At 39.0% G+C, this 15,239-nt stretch overlaps 1 protein-coding gene across 16 annotated transcripts in view; it reads left to right on the forward strand.

Annotated features, from left to right (window-relative positions):
* Positions 1-15,239, forward strand: part of FGD4 (FYVE, RhoGEF and PH domain containing 4) — a 109,458-nt gene that overhangs the window by 52,884 nt on the left and 41,335 nt on the right. The window contains exon 1 of one of the 16 annotated variants that reach the window (XM_068662154.1): positions 117-425. The exons of the other annotated variants lie outside the window; for them this stretch is intronic. Within the exon in view, the coding sequence (XP_068518255.1) occupies positions 410-425 (16 nt within the window). The 5' untranslated portion in view covers positions 117-409. Of the gene's footprint in view, positions 1-116; positions 426-15,239 lie in introns of those variants that run through there. 16 annotated transcript variants of the gene reach the window in all.

Consider the following 15,239-nt stretch of genomic DNA (forward strand, 5'->3'; position numbering starts at 1 on the left):
TGTAGTGACGGAACTTTCATAGCAGCTGGGGCATTAGACAAAACAATTTATGGTCGTCCCTCCTCCTCTTCCTCCTCCCTTCTCCAGCACTGTGTAGTTACATAAGCTGATTTCTTTGTTTTTCCTCTTTAATAGTGAGTAGCAGCCTTCACTTCTTTCTCTAAGCTGACTGGCTTGCATGCTTACGTTTTTCCTCTTGAAACCGGCTGGCCAGAGGAGGAGCGCAGTGTAATTGAAAGACCCAGCATGTAAACTGTCGGCATATACTGTACATCTGGCAAGAAGTCCTTTCTGGCAGCTTATAGGTCATGTAAATAGGATATATGTCAGCGTGCCACAGGGTTATTACCACTGTGAAAGCAATTCCTCGTGCAGTGGTACTGGAATATATTTAAAAAAAAAAAAAAAAATGTCTTCTGAACCAGGTAAGACTGAACGGGATGCTTCTGTTAAGCCTTAATCTCTGCAAGGCTTGGGGGTGGTTTTTGTGTCCAGAGGCACAACGAGTTAAACTTTTTTGGGGGGTGCCTTGAAGCAAGTAAACACATTAAAATCCAGCTGCTGTGTGAGGCAATACAGCTGGAATGTGGTGGTGTCTTTTTGCTCTTATTCTGAGTAAATGAGATTGCAGTTGCTTGAGCTGTTTGCCCAGTAAATCTGCCACACAGGGAACTGTGTTACTTTTGGCTTGTTCTGCTGCTGCTTTCACCAGCTTGAGACTTTCTAAAGCAAATCAGTTTTGTGATATTTATTTCTACTTCTGGCTCATTTGTCAGGTTCATTGAGTTCCGTTCATAGCTGCGAGGTTTCTATAGTGCACTTCTGTAAATCAGCACTGGCTCAAAGCACTCTCTCCTGCATTGTTTTAGGAAATAGGTGTATGCTTTCAATGTGCTTAGCTTTTGTTGTGTGATCTTGCAATAATCCATTTAACTTGCACTTCTGATACTTTTAAAGTACAGGATTAGCTTCCAGAATAAAAGAATGTCATCTTGTATTACACCATGCAATGAATGGTCTGGACTTTTTTCATTGAAAATATGTTTCTAACAATTTTTAAGAATACCGTTGAAGTTGCTGCTTTACTTGAGTGCATTTTGCAGTTCTGACAGAAGTTCAGCTTAGGGTAAATTGAATTAAAATGGGTTATATTTAGCCCTAACTTCTGAACATTTTTAATTCAGTTCTGCACAGAGATATAGGTAGAATAGATCTGTGGGAGGTCTGGGTTCAGCGTGCTGGTTTTCCTCTGGAAAGCCCTCTGAGGCTGCATAGAGGGGAGGGAATGATTGCATGGATGAGCTTGAGAGAGTTGCTAGAGAAGCTTGGAGTAGATGTCATTAATGTCCCAGGCTCCTGACCTCAGTGTTTGTGTGCATCTGATTTTTCATAGGTACAAAGAATGCTTGTTTTAAAATCTTTATATTGGCTCCTTATCTGTCTTATTATCAGGTTTGAAGTTGCCCTTCTCCCTTTAGATTTTGGTAATCACCCAACAGAATGGGCATTATAACTTTCCTCCCACTTTGTGTCATCATTCTGTATACTGAGAAAAATCTACATGGGATAGTAGGAAACTTTTTTTTTTTTCCCCTCAGCAGTCTTGCTCTTTTCTTGCTGTTTTCTAGGATCTGTAATGCTTACTGTTTTCCTATAAACATAACACAAACCCCCATAGATTTCCAGGAAGCTCAGTGTGGTGCCGTAAATACTATTTTTGGTATTACAAGTAATCTTCACTTTTGGCCTTTGGCATGTTTTTGTCTATTTTAGTTTGGCTTACAGTATACGTACGTATAACAGGGGTCATCTGAATATAGAATACACTGGTGAAGCTGTGATCTCTGATTCTGAGAGATCGGATATCGGAAGTGCAAATGCATTTATATGTGCCTTAGTGTGACATAAAGAATACTGTCATACTGTTGCGGTGTTTTTCAGGCAGTGTCTCTTTGCTCAGGCTCCAGTTAGAAGTTGTATGAAAGCAGTAGTGGACTGTCTTGCAAGTACCTGGCTTGAAGGGTGAGCAGAGCGAAGAGCAGCCTATGGAAGAGCCTGTAGGGATCACGTAGCATGACCTTCCCAGGCTGGTATCAGGAGACCCACGTGCATAGACGGTATGCATAAAAATGGTGACACCAAGTTGTTCCAGTCAGTGCAGGTTTGAAATGGAGAGGGCAAATATCCCTTGAAGTTCCTAAATAGCACCTAAAAGACACATGGAGCTACTGCTTCTGCTGTCACTTGCTGGGGCACTGGGACTTGAAGGGACAGTGCCTCTGTAGGGATGTAAATTCTCACATCAGTTTAGTCACTGCAACTGCAGTGTTAAACATGCAATTGAGGGAGAGCATCCAGTTACCTGACAAAAGCAATTGTTCCAAGTATTGAAGGCCTTTAACAAGTACAGGAAATGTGTACAGTGCATCTCTTCTGGAGCTTTGACGTTTTTGAAGAGAAGAACTTTACAGCTTTATTCTTATTTTTACTATTCACTATAGGGTGAAAACATCACTGAAAACCTCACTTGAAGCAATGTCGTTTTGAAAGGTTCAATGATACTGTGACCCATAGAAGTCACCAGAGAACTGGGTGTTCTTCATTAGCTCCATCACTACGCTTTGCACTGTGGCTGCAGGCCCCAGAGTCTTCTGGTCTTTTCAGTGCTAGGTGCTATATAAACAGTGAAAGGGGCTGGTGGTTTACATCAGTGCTTGTAAACCTAGTGAGTTTGAGTCTTTTCTAAAAATAGAAATTAGTCATGGCACACTCATTTTCCCCATGTTTCCCCCCTGCCCCAGGTTTACGATTGCTATGATACAAAAGGATTAAGTTCCTTGAAGGATATGGAAACTCAAAGTCTGTTTTTCCTTGCAGTATGACAGGCAGTAATTGACAGGAAGAGGAGTTAGTAGTTATCAAACACAATCTTTGCTTTATGTTGTTGTGAAATATTTAACACACTGTGACTGCTCTTGCTTGTGAAGATGCCCATGCAAGAAATGACCTGTCGCTTGCAGGGAAGGAGAAAAATGAAAAAAATAAAGGAGGGAAGCAACAACTGGGTGGGGTCATATAAGGTGGAGAGGGATTGGAGTATTGCCAAACTTCAGGTTATAAAAGAAATGAAATGTTTAGGCTTAAACAAACGTGGTTTTTTTGTTTGTTTGTTTGTTTTGTTTTGATTAATGTCACAGATTTTTGTTTGCTCTCTGTTTTGGAAGACTTTCATCCCCAACATACAAGCTGTCAGCTTTTTTTTTTTTTTTTTTGTTTGTTTGTTAATGAATAATTTGATACTGTTCTGATGCCAAAAAGTGAGGCTTTAAGGAAAACAATGAATGCTGCACAGGAGTCCTCAGGGTTGTGCTGGAGCTGGACAAGCAGCACATATGACCGAATGGGTGGGTGCTGCCAGGGGGCTGCCCAGGCCCTCACTGGGCCTTTCCCAGGCTTTAGGTCTCATCCCCAAGCCATTTCAGCTTGCTCACACAGTAGAAAACTAGTGTGATACAAGCAGCATATTGTTTTCTTGTGGGGTTGCGTTGGCCTGGCAATAAATACAAAAAGTATTAGTGTTGGTAAGAAGTAAGTGATGGGAACTCCAAGGATGGTGAGGAAAGGAAGGGGATAAAACTAACCCTTCTCTGTGGGGGTTGTCTTAGCCTCTGTAGTTTTATTTTTGGTTTTGAGCAGCTTTTTTTAGTCTGTCCTGAGGCCATAAGCATTTTCATTTTCAGAATGTTTGCAAAGTGAAAGGTTGTACATCCTTCAAGTGTGCTGGATAAAACTCACGTTGTTTTAAAATCATTTCTCTTTAGGAAGTGTTGGTGGGTTTAATGTATTTTTACTTTATATGACTTTTTAAAAGCATTTTCTATCCATTTGCTCATTTGAAGATAGGGAAGTTATTTAAACAATCATATGACTATTAAGCTTTTTGAACAGAATGGTAAATATTCATCTGAGTCTGCAAGAAAAAAACATTTTAATTCTCTGAATTAAGTTTTAAGACATGACATTTCAAATTCATCATATAGTAGTTATTTTTTAAAATATGTTTTAAATGGGATTCTGGAAAAGAGAGGAGAGAGAAATAAACATTACAATTGTTCTCAGTTTGTATCTCTTGGCCAATTCATAGCATAAAATGTAAAGCTGTTGCAACCTGTTTTGATGTTCAAGAGGTGATTACGCTGATGGCAGGTCTGTTGAGCTGAAGCGAGCTCTGTGAACAGCAGCACAAACAGTGGTAATTTTTGGCAATGTAAGGCTAAAGCTTTATTCCCCATTTGGATTCCAGGCAACATGTACTTCCTTCCGTAAGGATGATTAGAAACTGATGAGTTAGCATGAAATGGTGATCTCTCTCTCTATCGCTCTTTATAGGCAAGGCGCCACATAAAAACTGGTATAATTATGGTAGGCTTTGAGGAGACAGAAAAAGGAAGGTCCCTCTTAAAGGAAGGCCCTAAATGTACTTAAAGAAAGTTTTTTCTGGCTATTCTTACTTTTTTTTTACTTTTTTTTTTTTTTCTTCCCCCAACCAGGTCAAAAGCAGGAAGCACTTGAATTCTTGTGAAGTGTCCAGCTTTGGGTTCTTTATATTTCTGTTTCGGTGCAATGAGCCATTCCCAGGGAGCTGCTTGTTTTTCTGTGTTTCGTAGATGATGGTTGTTAATTACTTGGCAGGGAGATGGGAGTGCCTGGGGAGCCTGACAGTGGGCTGTGCACCGCTGACTTTGGGGAGGAAAAGCGTTCTCTGCTGAGCAGCTGGAGCACCGCACAGCTGTGCTGCTGCTAAGTGTTTAAGGGACTCACAGCCACATGTTTATCACCCGCTTTATCACTGTTCTTTATTGCACCCATAATTTTAAATATACTTTTAATCTTTCAAATAATAAAAAGTAGTGCCTGGTATGCTGTTGTGATGCTATTGTGCAGTTAACACGCTGCAGCCTTTTCTTTAATTAGAGCATATTATTTTAAGTCTCGATTAATATAAGTTTAGAGAATAGGGTTTTGACACAAACACACACATTTCAATACTGTTTTCTCCAACAGTAACCCTTAAGAAGGGATTAAATGGAATTAACATCATCTAGTGGCTACTTGCCTCTAAAAGGGGTGCCTTGTCTTTCTTTCCCCTGTCAATACATTTGCATCTTTGCCCAAGCCCCAGTGCATCTGAGGTGACTGAAGGTGTGAATCTGGAAGGGAGTTAGTTGTCTTTTTTTTTTTAATTTTTGGCAGGGTTACATTTCTGAGGGCTTAACTTTCCCGGCCTGCATCCTGTGGTTAGATGCATGCCAGCACTGATGCAAAGTGGTGGGAGCAAGCAGCCAGGAGGAGGGAGGGGAGCGGGTGGAAGAACTCATGTCAGTGCTGGCTGGCTCCTGGATGGTTTTGGGTTGCCAGATCTGGCCCGACACACTGCCTCAGCAACCGGCAGTGGGAAGCGGTTCCTGTCTATCAGTGATAATTTTATTGGCTTGTATTGCATAATTGACTTCTGTTTGGACCTTTAGCTATTATGCATTTCGGATATAATACATATACATTCATACCTTTAAACTACTTAAATGCTGTCAGAATGTATTTTTATATCAGTGTGTTCAGATCTGCTGAAAGAATAGATGTCAGTTATAATTTGAACCTGCTGTTATTAGATTTTTTTTCCCCTTGTGGGTCTGTGGTATTTCTTTTTTTTATTTGTTTCTAAGCATCCTATTTCTAAAAATATTTTCCTAGCAATTCATCTTTTATCAACAGAAGTAGCTGAATGTATGTCTTACAGCATATGTGTGTTTTCTAAAATAGCTCTGAGCTGAGCTGAGATGAATCTGAAAGAACTGCATAGGTAACTGGGCAGAGAAGAAGAGGAAAATGTCAATGATTGACTTGATAGGGAGGTCTTCTTAAGCAGTGTATAGTGATCAAAATGGTGAAATTTTCATTTCAGTCTTTTTTTTTTTTTTGAAAATCTAAGTATTTGTCAAAACTAACCTTGTTTTATAATAGCTTATAATTTATAGAAGTGGAGTACTTTTTTCATTCTTTGAATTAGTATTATAATTGCATAAGTATATTTTAATATGACATCTTGAATAATTTCAATAGTTTGTACAAAATAGAAGTATCTGCATGTTTTCCTAACATGACTCCAGTACTGGAGGTGCTCTCCTTAATATGAAATGTTAGTCTGCTGCTTAGTTATGCCATCCGGCTGATTATCTTATGTATGGTAACTGGAAGAAATTAAATCATCCTAAGACTCAACAAATCAAGCAAAAGAAACATCTAGGGCTCAGTGCCACAGCCCTTGTTCAGACAAGTGATTGTTCTGTGATCAGTGGGTCTGCTTATTCAAATGGGGTGTTCTCATTAAGTAGGAGGTCAGGATATTTCAAAAATGATGAGTGCTGCCAGTGTAAAATATGCTGATATCAACCTAGAATTCATTAAAAAAAAAAAAGTTACTGTTTTGTAGAATGGCTGGGAAGCCATTCCTCACCTCACAGCTCTACAAGGAAAACTGAAAGGAAAAAATACTTCAGGAAAACTTGGCAGAAGTGCTTCATGCTAATCTTTTCTCATGGTAGGGTTCACCACAATGGCTATTAATGCAGTAGGAACTTGAGAAAGACACAAACCTTACTCAAGCCCTTCCTTCATCAAATGCATGTGAAACTGTAAAAAACTCAGAAGGACAGGAAACAAATGGCCCTCAAGTACAATGCTCACCAATCTTACCACGATTGCCACAGGGAAGAGATTGAAGGATGTAGTCAGTACTCCCCTGGGACTGTGAAATATAGCCACATGAGAAGCACTTCTTGAGCTGAAAGTTGCTATCATGTATTACGGAACTAGCAAAAGACTGTGTTGACAAGGAGGGAGAAATTACCTGAAATTACCTGGTGTAGAAATGAGACAGTAATAGCAGAAAGCTGAATGTGGTGGTTTCAGGGATCAACTTACTCTGCGTTATCCTGGAGCAATGAAACTGCTGCTACTTACTATACACTTTATTATTTATTTATTTGTTTATTTATTTTTGTGTAATGTCATCATTTTTAAATACATAAAGCTTATGGTTTATCATTTATAGGGTCAGAAACCTTGTTAGCCTTTAAGTCTTGGAGATAGTCTTCACGAAAAGAAGAAAAGGAAATCAGGCCCAAATCACTTAACAATATTGATACTATTTTATTAAAAACAAACTATGAAAAGTCTCTACAGGTAAAAAGAACACTGCTGCATATTTTCTGTTTAGATTTTGGGCTTGATAATACATGTTCAAAGACCAACGTGAAAATGAGTTTGAGGGACTGTTTTGTAATACAGAAACCTAAGTATTCATGCGAAAAAGTAGTTCTTGATTCCTGTAAACAGAACTTGTTTTGCTTATAGCTTTCCCTTCGATCATATATTTTCTTCTGGAGATGTGACTTGAAAGTTGCTTGTCTCTGTTCATATGAGAAATCTCCAATAATCATTAAATAGTTGATTAACAACAGCCATCACTAAAGCCATTGTCCAAGTTTATAGGAGTACAGGTGACTTCTAAGCGTTTTAGTCTGTGTTTTTGGCTGAGGACTTCGGTTATGAGCTACTACTCTCAAACCACAAACTGCACGTTGGCAGCACATTCTGAATTAGTGGTTTCCACTCAAGGGAAATGCAGGCGTGCTTCAGCCAGAGCCGGGCAGTCCTGCCTGCTCCCTCCATGCCCCTTCTCCCCTTCAGAGGAGGGGGTAGCAGTGGCAGGTTTCTGGAGGCTCTGCCATCTGGAGCAGTTGCTCTGTCAGTAGCAAGGCCCTCCATCTTATGATGGAGGAAGAAGTAAGAGTAGAAAACCACAGCAGCAATGGCCAGCAGTGGGGTTGTTGTGTTATCTCACAGACTTGCAGCTTCCGCAACTCTCCACCCCTGTGGCCATCACTAAACCTCAGCTTCAGCTGAGGTACTCCACCCCTAAGGTGCCTGAGCATCAGTTTCACCACTGGCATCCTCTAAAAACTGACTGATTAGAGAGCACTTGGCACTGCAAGTCTGTAGACAGTAGGAAAGTTGTGGTCCAGCAGGGGGAAGGTGTAAAAGATGGTGACTGCAGTGAGCCTTGTTCTCAGAAGGCTCAAACTGTGGGTTTTTAATGCAGTTTTTAAAAGCTGTTTGCTGTTCCTTTTTCTGTTTTAGTTTACGTGACCAGTTAGCATTATACTATAGTATATGCCACTTGGACTTCTATCAAATTAATTTTGATTTTAAAGACTCCACATACTGAAGGTGTTTTTTTGACTTGCTTTGCATTCCCTTTCCTCACATTTCATTTTCATATTCCTGACTCCAGAATGTGCCCTTTCTGATGAGGCATGTATTGTGTTCCCTGTTGTAATCTCTAATTGTTGAATGGAGAAATTGTAATGTTTTCTAAGGAAGTTGTTTTTTGGGCTCAGTCCTGGAAAGAGCCATTTGAAGTCTTGTACAGAGTTTTTTTATTTTACTGGAGCAGTGCCAGCACTGTAAGTTTTGTTATTGTACTAATCCAAAATCTAGACAAATGTTGAAAGATAATCACATTAATTGCTGACTTACTCCTTTCACTAAGACCACAGCAGATGCACAGGCCTGCTTACTCGGAAATTACTTTTAGATCAGATCTCAAAGAACAGAGATCACAGCCAGGAAGGAAAGCAGAGTTAAGACACACTGAGTATGCCTGCTATAGCCAGTGTTGGCACAACATACGTAGTGAATGTGAAATTCACCATTGAGCCTTTTACTTTGTGTTATATATAGCATCCTGAGACTGAGATCAGAAGGTTATCGATGTTATATCTTGTTGGTATTTCGGTGCTTCTTTTTGAAGCTTAGGCTTTAAAATCTTAAAGCAGGTAAGCTGTTTGAATGTAGTGGCATCAAAGCTGGTAGCTTGGCAAATTTGTGCTCTTTAAGGCACAGCTACTGTAAGGCACTATTTCAGGCACAAAAATAAAAATTACCGTGGGACAGACACATGGTTTCTCCCAGCCAGAACAACCATAAAGCTCAAGAAAACATGGGAAAGGTGACAGTGACTGCTTGCATCTCATGAATACCCACAAAACAGACCAGTGTAGTAATGTGTCATCTTAGACCAAGCAGATATGGGTATGTATCTGCTTTGAACTGGGTTCTATCAAAAACTCTCTGTATAACCCAGAGCTTCTTAGAAGTGAAATTATTTCAAAAGAATTATTATTCATAATGAAATAATTTCTTATTAGAAAATTGTGTGTCTCACATGGTTGAACTTGCTGAAGTTTGTTTCAGTTCTATATTCCTGCTCTGTTTGTTTTCAGTGGCTCACCTGTGTAGTGTGCATACTGTAATTTGGAAACCTCTGTTCTGCATTATTATGCAAACTAGCTTACCTGTTAAGAATCTGAATGTTTTCTGGTTCCCAGGAAGTATTGTGTAGCATGTATTTGGCACACAAATTTTAAGTTCGGTAATGTTTCACCTGTTTGATTTTACCATCAAATGTTGTGGTTATATTCACCATGTTTATTGAACAAAAGGAATGGTATTAAGATGCTTTTTGTTTTCTACCTTATTTGCTTGCAGATTGGTTTACTCCTTGCAATAAATGCTATGAAAGGGGAGGACAGCATTTGGTAATCCTAGGCATGTTTCCATGCAATAACATGAGAAATAATAGCCTCATATGCATCACATCTCTGTTATTCCCCAAAAGTGGTCTACCACCTTCTGCTGAACCTAGAATAGTTTTGCTTGTGTCTGAAGAATAGCTTTGCAAGGAAAACAAAAACAAAAACAAAAACAAAAACAAAAACAAAAACACTGCGTTTTTGGATTTTGCTAGCAAGTGTATCTGAACTAATACTATACTAGAACTTGATCCGTGTCTTAAGTTTTTCCAAGATTCCACTCTTCAAAGGTAATTCTAAACCTTCTGATATTTGCCTTTTATTTTTTTTTGGCCAGCACCATATTGCAGAAAGAAAACTAATTTCTTCAGCTACACAGCCCTCCTGACTTCAGCAAGTTATTTTTTTCTTTTTACAGCGCTGCATTATCAGCTGCTTGCAGTATTTCAGCAGTGGCTCACCACAATAAACGCTGCCTGACGTTTAACCTTTAGAGCTCATCTGCACAGAACAGAGTATCAGTGTGAAATTTTTGTACTATTCTGAAGTTGCAAAGCATTCACAAGTCTGTCATCACTATGATAGAGAGGGGACAGTGTATCAAAACGCAAATACATAATTAACTTCAGAGGATAGCATTTAATAGAATTTGGAAGAAGGTACATTTTTTGTTTGTTCTCATTAGAGACACTTGGACCTCCAGGCTTCCTACTCACCTCCTCCATACTCCAGATTTTCAGAGAGCTTTGGCTTATTGCAGGCTGTTATTCTTAAAACATGTTTGGGTATGTAATTAGCAGTATATGCCTCAAAGTATTCTGTGGGTTCCTCACAAACAAGGCAAGCCTGTGAATAGTAGGCACTGAGTTACTAAAAACTTAATTTTGAGAGCAGGTTTGGACACAGCTGTGGGCAAAATCCATGACCTGATTTACTAGATTTCCTGCTCAGGCCTCAACAAATCTGTTATTGTAACTGCTTGTGCAAGAGTCCTTTGGCTGCTTTCTTCTTTGTACTTAGGAAACAGCTCATTCTTGCCCTGGCCCCGCTATGGCTCCTGTAGCATTTAGTGAAGTAAGTGGATGTTTGAATGAATCTTTTTAGTGTCAGAACTACTTAATATTGTTTTTAGTTTACCAGGAGATTGTATGCCTAGATTTATGTTGATAAACTAATGCTTTAGTTAAAGGCTTTGGTAGGGAGAATATTAGCTGAACCTCCATGTGCATCTGAGGCAAATAGGAAGGGAGAAGCTTTGCATCGAAGTTATGTGAAAATATCTAGCAATATTAAATCAAAATCACAATCATTATGGCAGGTATTCTTGGGACTTAATGCACCGTGTGTGTGTGTGTGTGTGTATATATATATTTGTGTAGTTTTCAGAGAAATAAAACTGTTTTTGAGACTTAAATTTTGCCTCCTGCCAATCCCGAGATAGTACCCCTTGCCCTGTAGGCTTTGGTTACATCTGGAAGTGTTGCATTTTGTACATTCAGAATATACAATCAAGAGAAAATCACAATGGCAGTAAAAGTTAGAGGGTACTGGAGCAATACGGATGCAGGGATAAAAGCGGGTATCATAGAAAATTTGATGGTGTTGAGATTATTTTCCTCAAGCTGATGGAAGACCAATGCAATACTAAAACATTACTTTAACCTTTTGTAAATACACAAGTCTTTTTTTCATGTTACTGGCATTTCAAGCTGGTTGACTGTCTAAAATGCTCATGGCTCCAAGTTATTTTTAATTAAAATACTCTGAAAAATTAGATAATGCGTCTCCTAGCTTCAAACATCTTCTAATTTTCTTGCAGATGATAAGCAAAACAACTTAGCACTTATCAAACTTAAAATGTTTGTTTTTCTTTTCTGTTAGTTATTTCTCTTCTTTCTCATTTACATTCTTGCCTGCCTCCATTTTAATTTTCTCTGCTCTTCAATGTATTTAATCATCCCCAATTATAACAGGCTGTGTTAGTCCTGTACTAGCGAATACAGTAACTGGCAAGTAGTATTTTGCTCATTGCGTGTCTGAGTTCAGTTAAAATCTCTCTGTTATTATAATATATACAATTGTAGAAATACACAGGTGTTTCTTAAATCAGATTAAAAACAATCACAATGGGGATCTGTTTCAGCCCAGTAGAAACTGCAGGTTTTTGCAGCATACCTGCCTTTTTGTATATAAAAAAAAAATAAGCTGTACTTACAGAGGAACGATTGAATTTCTAAAAGGTAGACTGGTTGCTTAAATGGGCAGAATTGAGCAGAATTGCTTGTGGAGCAAACATTTGGTATTTTTGAACGTGCTGAAAATAACGTGTTTGGGGTTTTTCTTAAAATATACTTGCAAGCCTTTGTTATTAGATAGAAATACAGGAATATTCACTACAGATTTTTGTCACATTTATTTATTTACTACCTACATCACCTGGAAGGTAGTATCTTTCACAGGCAAGAAACTAGGGCTTAGATTTCCTGGGATGTTAAAGTGTGCTTTTCCTCCAGAGAATGTGACTACACAGTTCTGTATAGAAGTATGGTGTGGCTAAAGTTTCATTTACCTTTTTCCATTCCAGCTTTACGTATGAAGAAAGCTGAATGTACTTTGTTCATCCTGATGCAGCTATATTACTCTTCAAAACATGTGGCTTGGGGATGTGGAACGATTAACAGAATTACTTGTTTGAAATACGTCTTGAATATCTGTAGCGTGTCAATCTGCAGCAAATAAGTCTTCCAGACAGGATGAATCATTCATATAATGGCTTGTCCAACAATAATGAATTTGAAGATGTTCTTCCCTGCTCTCGCCAAGCGTTGAATCATTAAGAGTGTTAAACCAGAGTATATTTTAGGTCAGAATGCTTCTTGGAGTTTTGTATTATATCAGCGGTTGCAGAAGACCTTGCTGCAAAGAAGCAACCTCTTCTGTTGCTTGTATTACAGTGGAGGAGCTTTGCAAAATGGCTTTTGTACATTGAATGCAATGAGCATGTGCTAGTCGGGTGTGTGTGTGGGGGGATGCTGACAACAAAACTGATTTTTAAAGCAGACCAATGTTTTTGCATTAAAAGTTTGTTTTCAGATGTTCCTGATTTTGTGAGACTTTGTGCTAAAGCTGTGTGTGTGTGTGTTAACAAGGCAGAATCCAAGCCTGAATAGTTACTTTGAGAAACTAGGGTTGCATTTAAATGATAGACTTAGACTGAAGTAAGGACTGCTGCAGCAGGGAGCTGGCTTGCCCCCTGCCAGCCATGTTCCTGCCTCTTCCCTTGTGCCAGCAGTGGTGCTGGAGTGGCCATGGGTTCGGTGAACCCACCTGTCTAAAACGAAATCCAGCTTTCAATTGTTTCATTTCTGCTGCTCATCTCAATGCGTGGTTCCACAATTGCTGGTGCTAGCCTAGGAGGAGTAGCCAGGAGGAGAAACTGGAGTAGTCACTGACAAGGAGGGAGAAAGAACTGCCCTGTTCAGCAGCAGCTCTGTGTCTGGGTGAGTGATAGCCTTAAACAGGAGAAAGCATGTTGATAAAGTTGCATGTGTAAAGTATGTTCAAATTCTGACCCTGGCTGTACCTTGTTTTCTCAGGGAATTTGAATAATAAGGTACTATTTTGATGGCGATTTCCAGCCTTGGTCTGAACAGTTGGCAGTAGCAATGCCTCTCACTGATCTGCAGTTGCGGAGGTGGAAATCTTGAAGTGAGCTGTCAGATCTGCAGACAGACAGAACAGTTTTCAGAAAGCTCTAAGACATCACACTTTTCAGCCTCACTGCAAAGTTGTAAGACTGATTTCTCATGTATGTTCAGTAGCCTACCTGATGTGTGGGAGGTAACTCCTGCCAGGAGTTACTCTTTCTTAAAATTGTTTGTAAGTTGGGGATTTCCAAATTGGACTGTGAACAGTTGCAATATGGCATGGGTTTCTATGGGAGAGGGAAGCTCAGCCTGTCAGCTCTTTGATGGAGATGGGGAAGACTTGCTCATACAACCCCCATGCCATCCCCTGGGTCTGGCCAAGAACTTTCAATGCTCCAACCTACATAGGAGAGGTGGAGATGGCACTTAAGGTATATAAGGGATATATCCTGGTCTAATGTGGAATGGTCTGGGACAGAGCTCCCATCGTAGTACAAGACAACTTTTTGTATCTGGAGATATCAAAAGAAGCACAGCTGAAGAATTTCCTCCTAAGATCACAAATGTCTGGTGGGCCTTATTAAATTATTAAATTGGCCTTGATCTGAAACCAGCCACCTTTATGTTCTTGGGGTAACTGAATGAAGCAGAAGAGGGAATGGTGCTGTGTTGCAGCCATGGGTGTCCTGCATGTGTTGTGATCCCAATACTGGTGCCTTGGTTGGGTGGGTTGTTGATCTCTTCATGGACCTTTGCAAACCTCCATTTTTTTTAGAAGCAGCTTCTTAGTGCAGGGCTATTGAAGTCTTTAAAAAGATAATAAGCTTCTAAGAAATAAGTATTTGAAAATACTGTAGCAATCCACAAATTATTGAAGAGTCTTTAAACAGTGTTAAGCAATAGCTGTGGAATCTCTTTCCACTGCTGTTTTAAGAGTAGGCTTGGCTGTTGCTAAGAATGGCTTGATATAATGGATTTTGCCTCGGGATAGGAAGATGCATTATATCAGCTCTTCTAGGTTCTGCAGACCAGTTGTTTTTCAGAAGACAACAGAGGATTGCCTTATGAAATGGTTGGCTGGGTTTTGAATTAGTTTTTTTTGGAAACTAGCAAACAAAACCCCAGTTGTACTTCATTTCTGCTAGTACAAGCAAGCAGAGGTAAAATGATGGCAAAGAAAAGCAATAAATTTAACTATTCAAACTCTACCTTAATTATTTTGTGAAAATGAAAATAATTATGGCAACACTGCAAAAAATGAGAACTGGATTTTCAGAATTCCCCTTGCACTTCCCGACAGAAAAAAAAAAAAAGTGGATTTTTTTGATTCAGGAATGGAAGAATACTGACTTAAGTGAGATTTCCAGGTCCTTCATATAGTATTTTAAGTCTTTGATAAGGTTTACAGAATGTATAACTTCCACAGCCACAAAACAAAATGCATGGTTTAGGCTTACAGAAGTACCTTTCTAACACATGCTTTTACTACAGTTTCTGTTGTTTAGATACGTTTTGCTTTGTTTTTGCATCCAGCTTTCTTACAAATAGCAGCATATATCTCAATTAGAATGAATTCCATCCTGCTAGGACAAAATTCAGTAGAACTTTGCTTGCTTTGTGCTTTGCTCTTTTTTTTTTTTTTTTTTTTTTTTTTTAATGTCTGTAGTAATTGCTCTGGCCTACCAAAAAAAAAAAAAAAAAAAAGACATTTAGCAAATTTTGGATGTTACCCTCAATAATGAAATATTTTGAATGTATAGCATTTTGTGAACACTTTGGATACAGAAATAGAATGGCTGAAAAACATGCTGTTTTTTCAGTAATTCTATTGAACAAGCACATTGACAGTTCAGATGGGAAGAAGTCAGAGATTGTAAGCTTTCTCTAGGAGATACTAGGCTATCCATGGTGGAAATATATATATATATATATATATACA

The sequence above is a fragment of the Anas acuta genome, chromosome 1, assembly GCF_963932015.1.
Source record: "Anas acuta chromosome 1, bAnaAcu1.1, whole genome shotgun sequence".
Classification (NCBI taxonomy): Eukaryota; Metazoa; Chordata; class Aves; order Anseriformes; family Anatidae; genus Anas; species Anas acuta.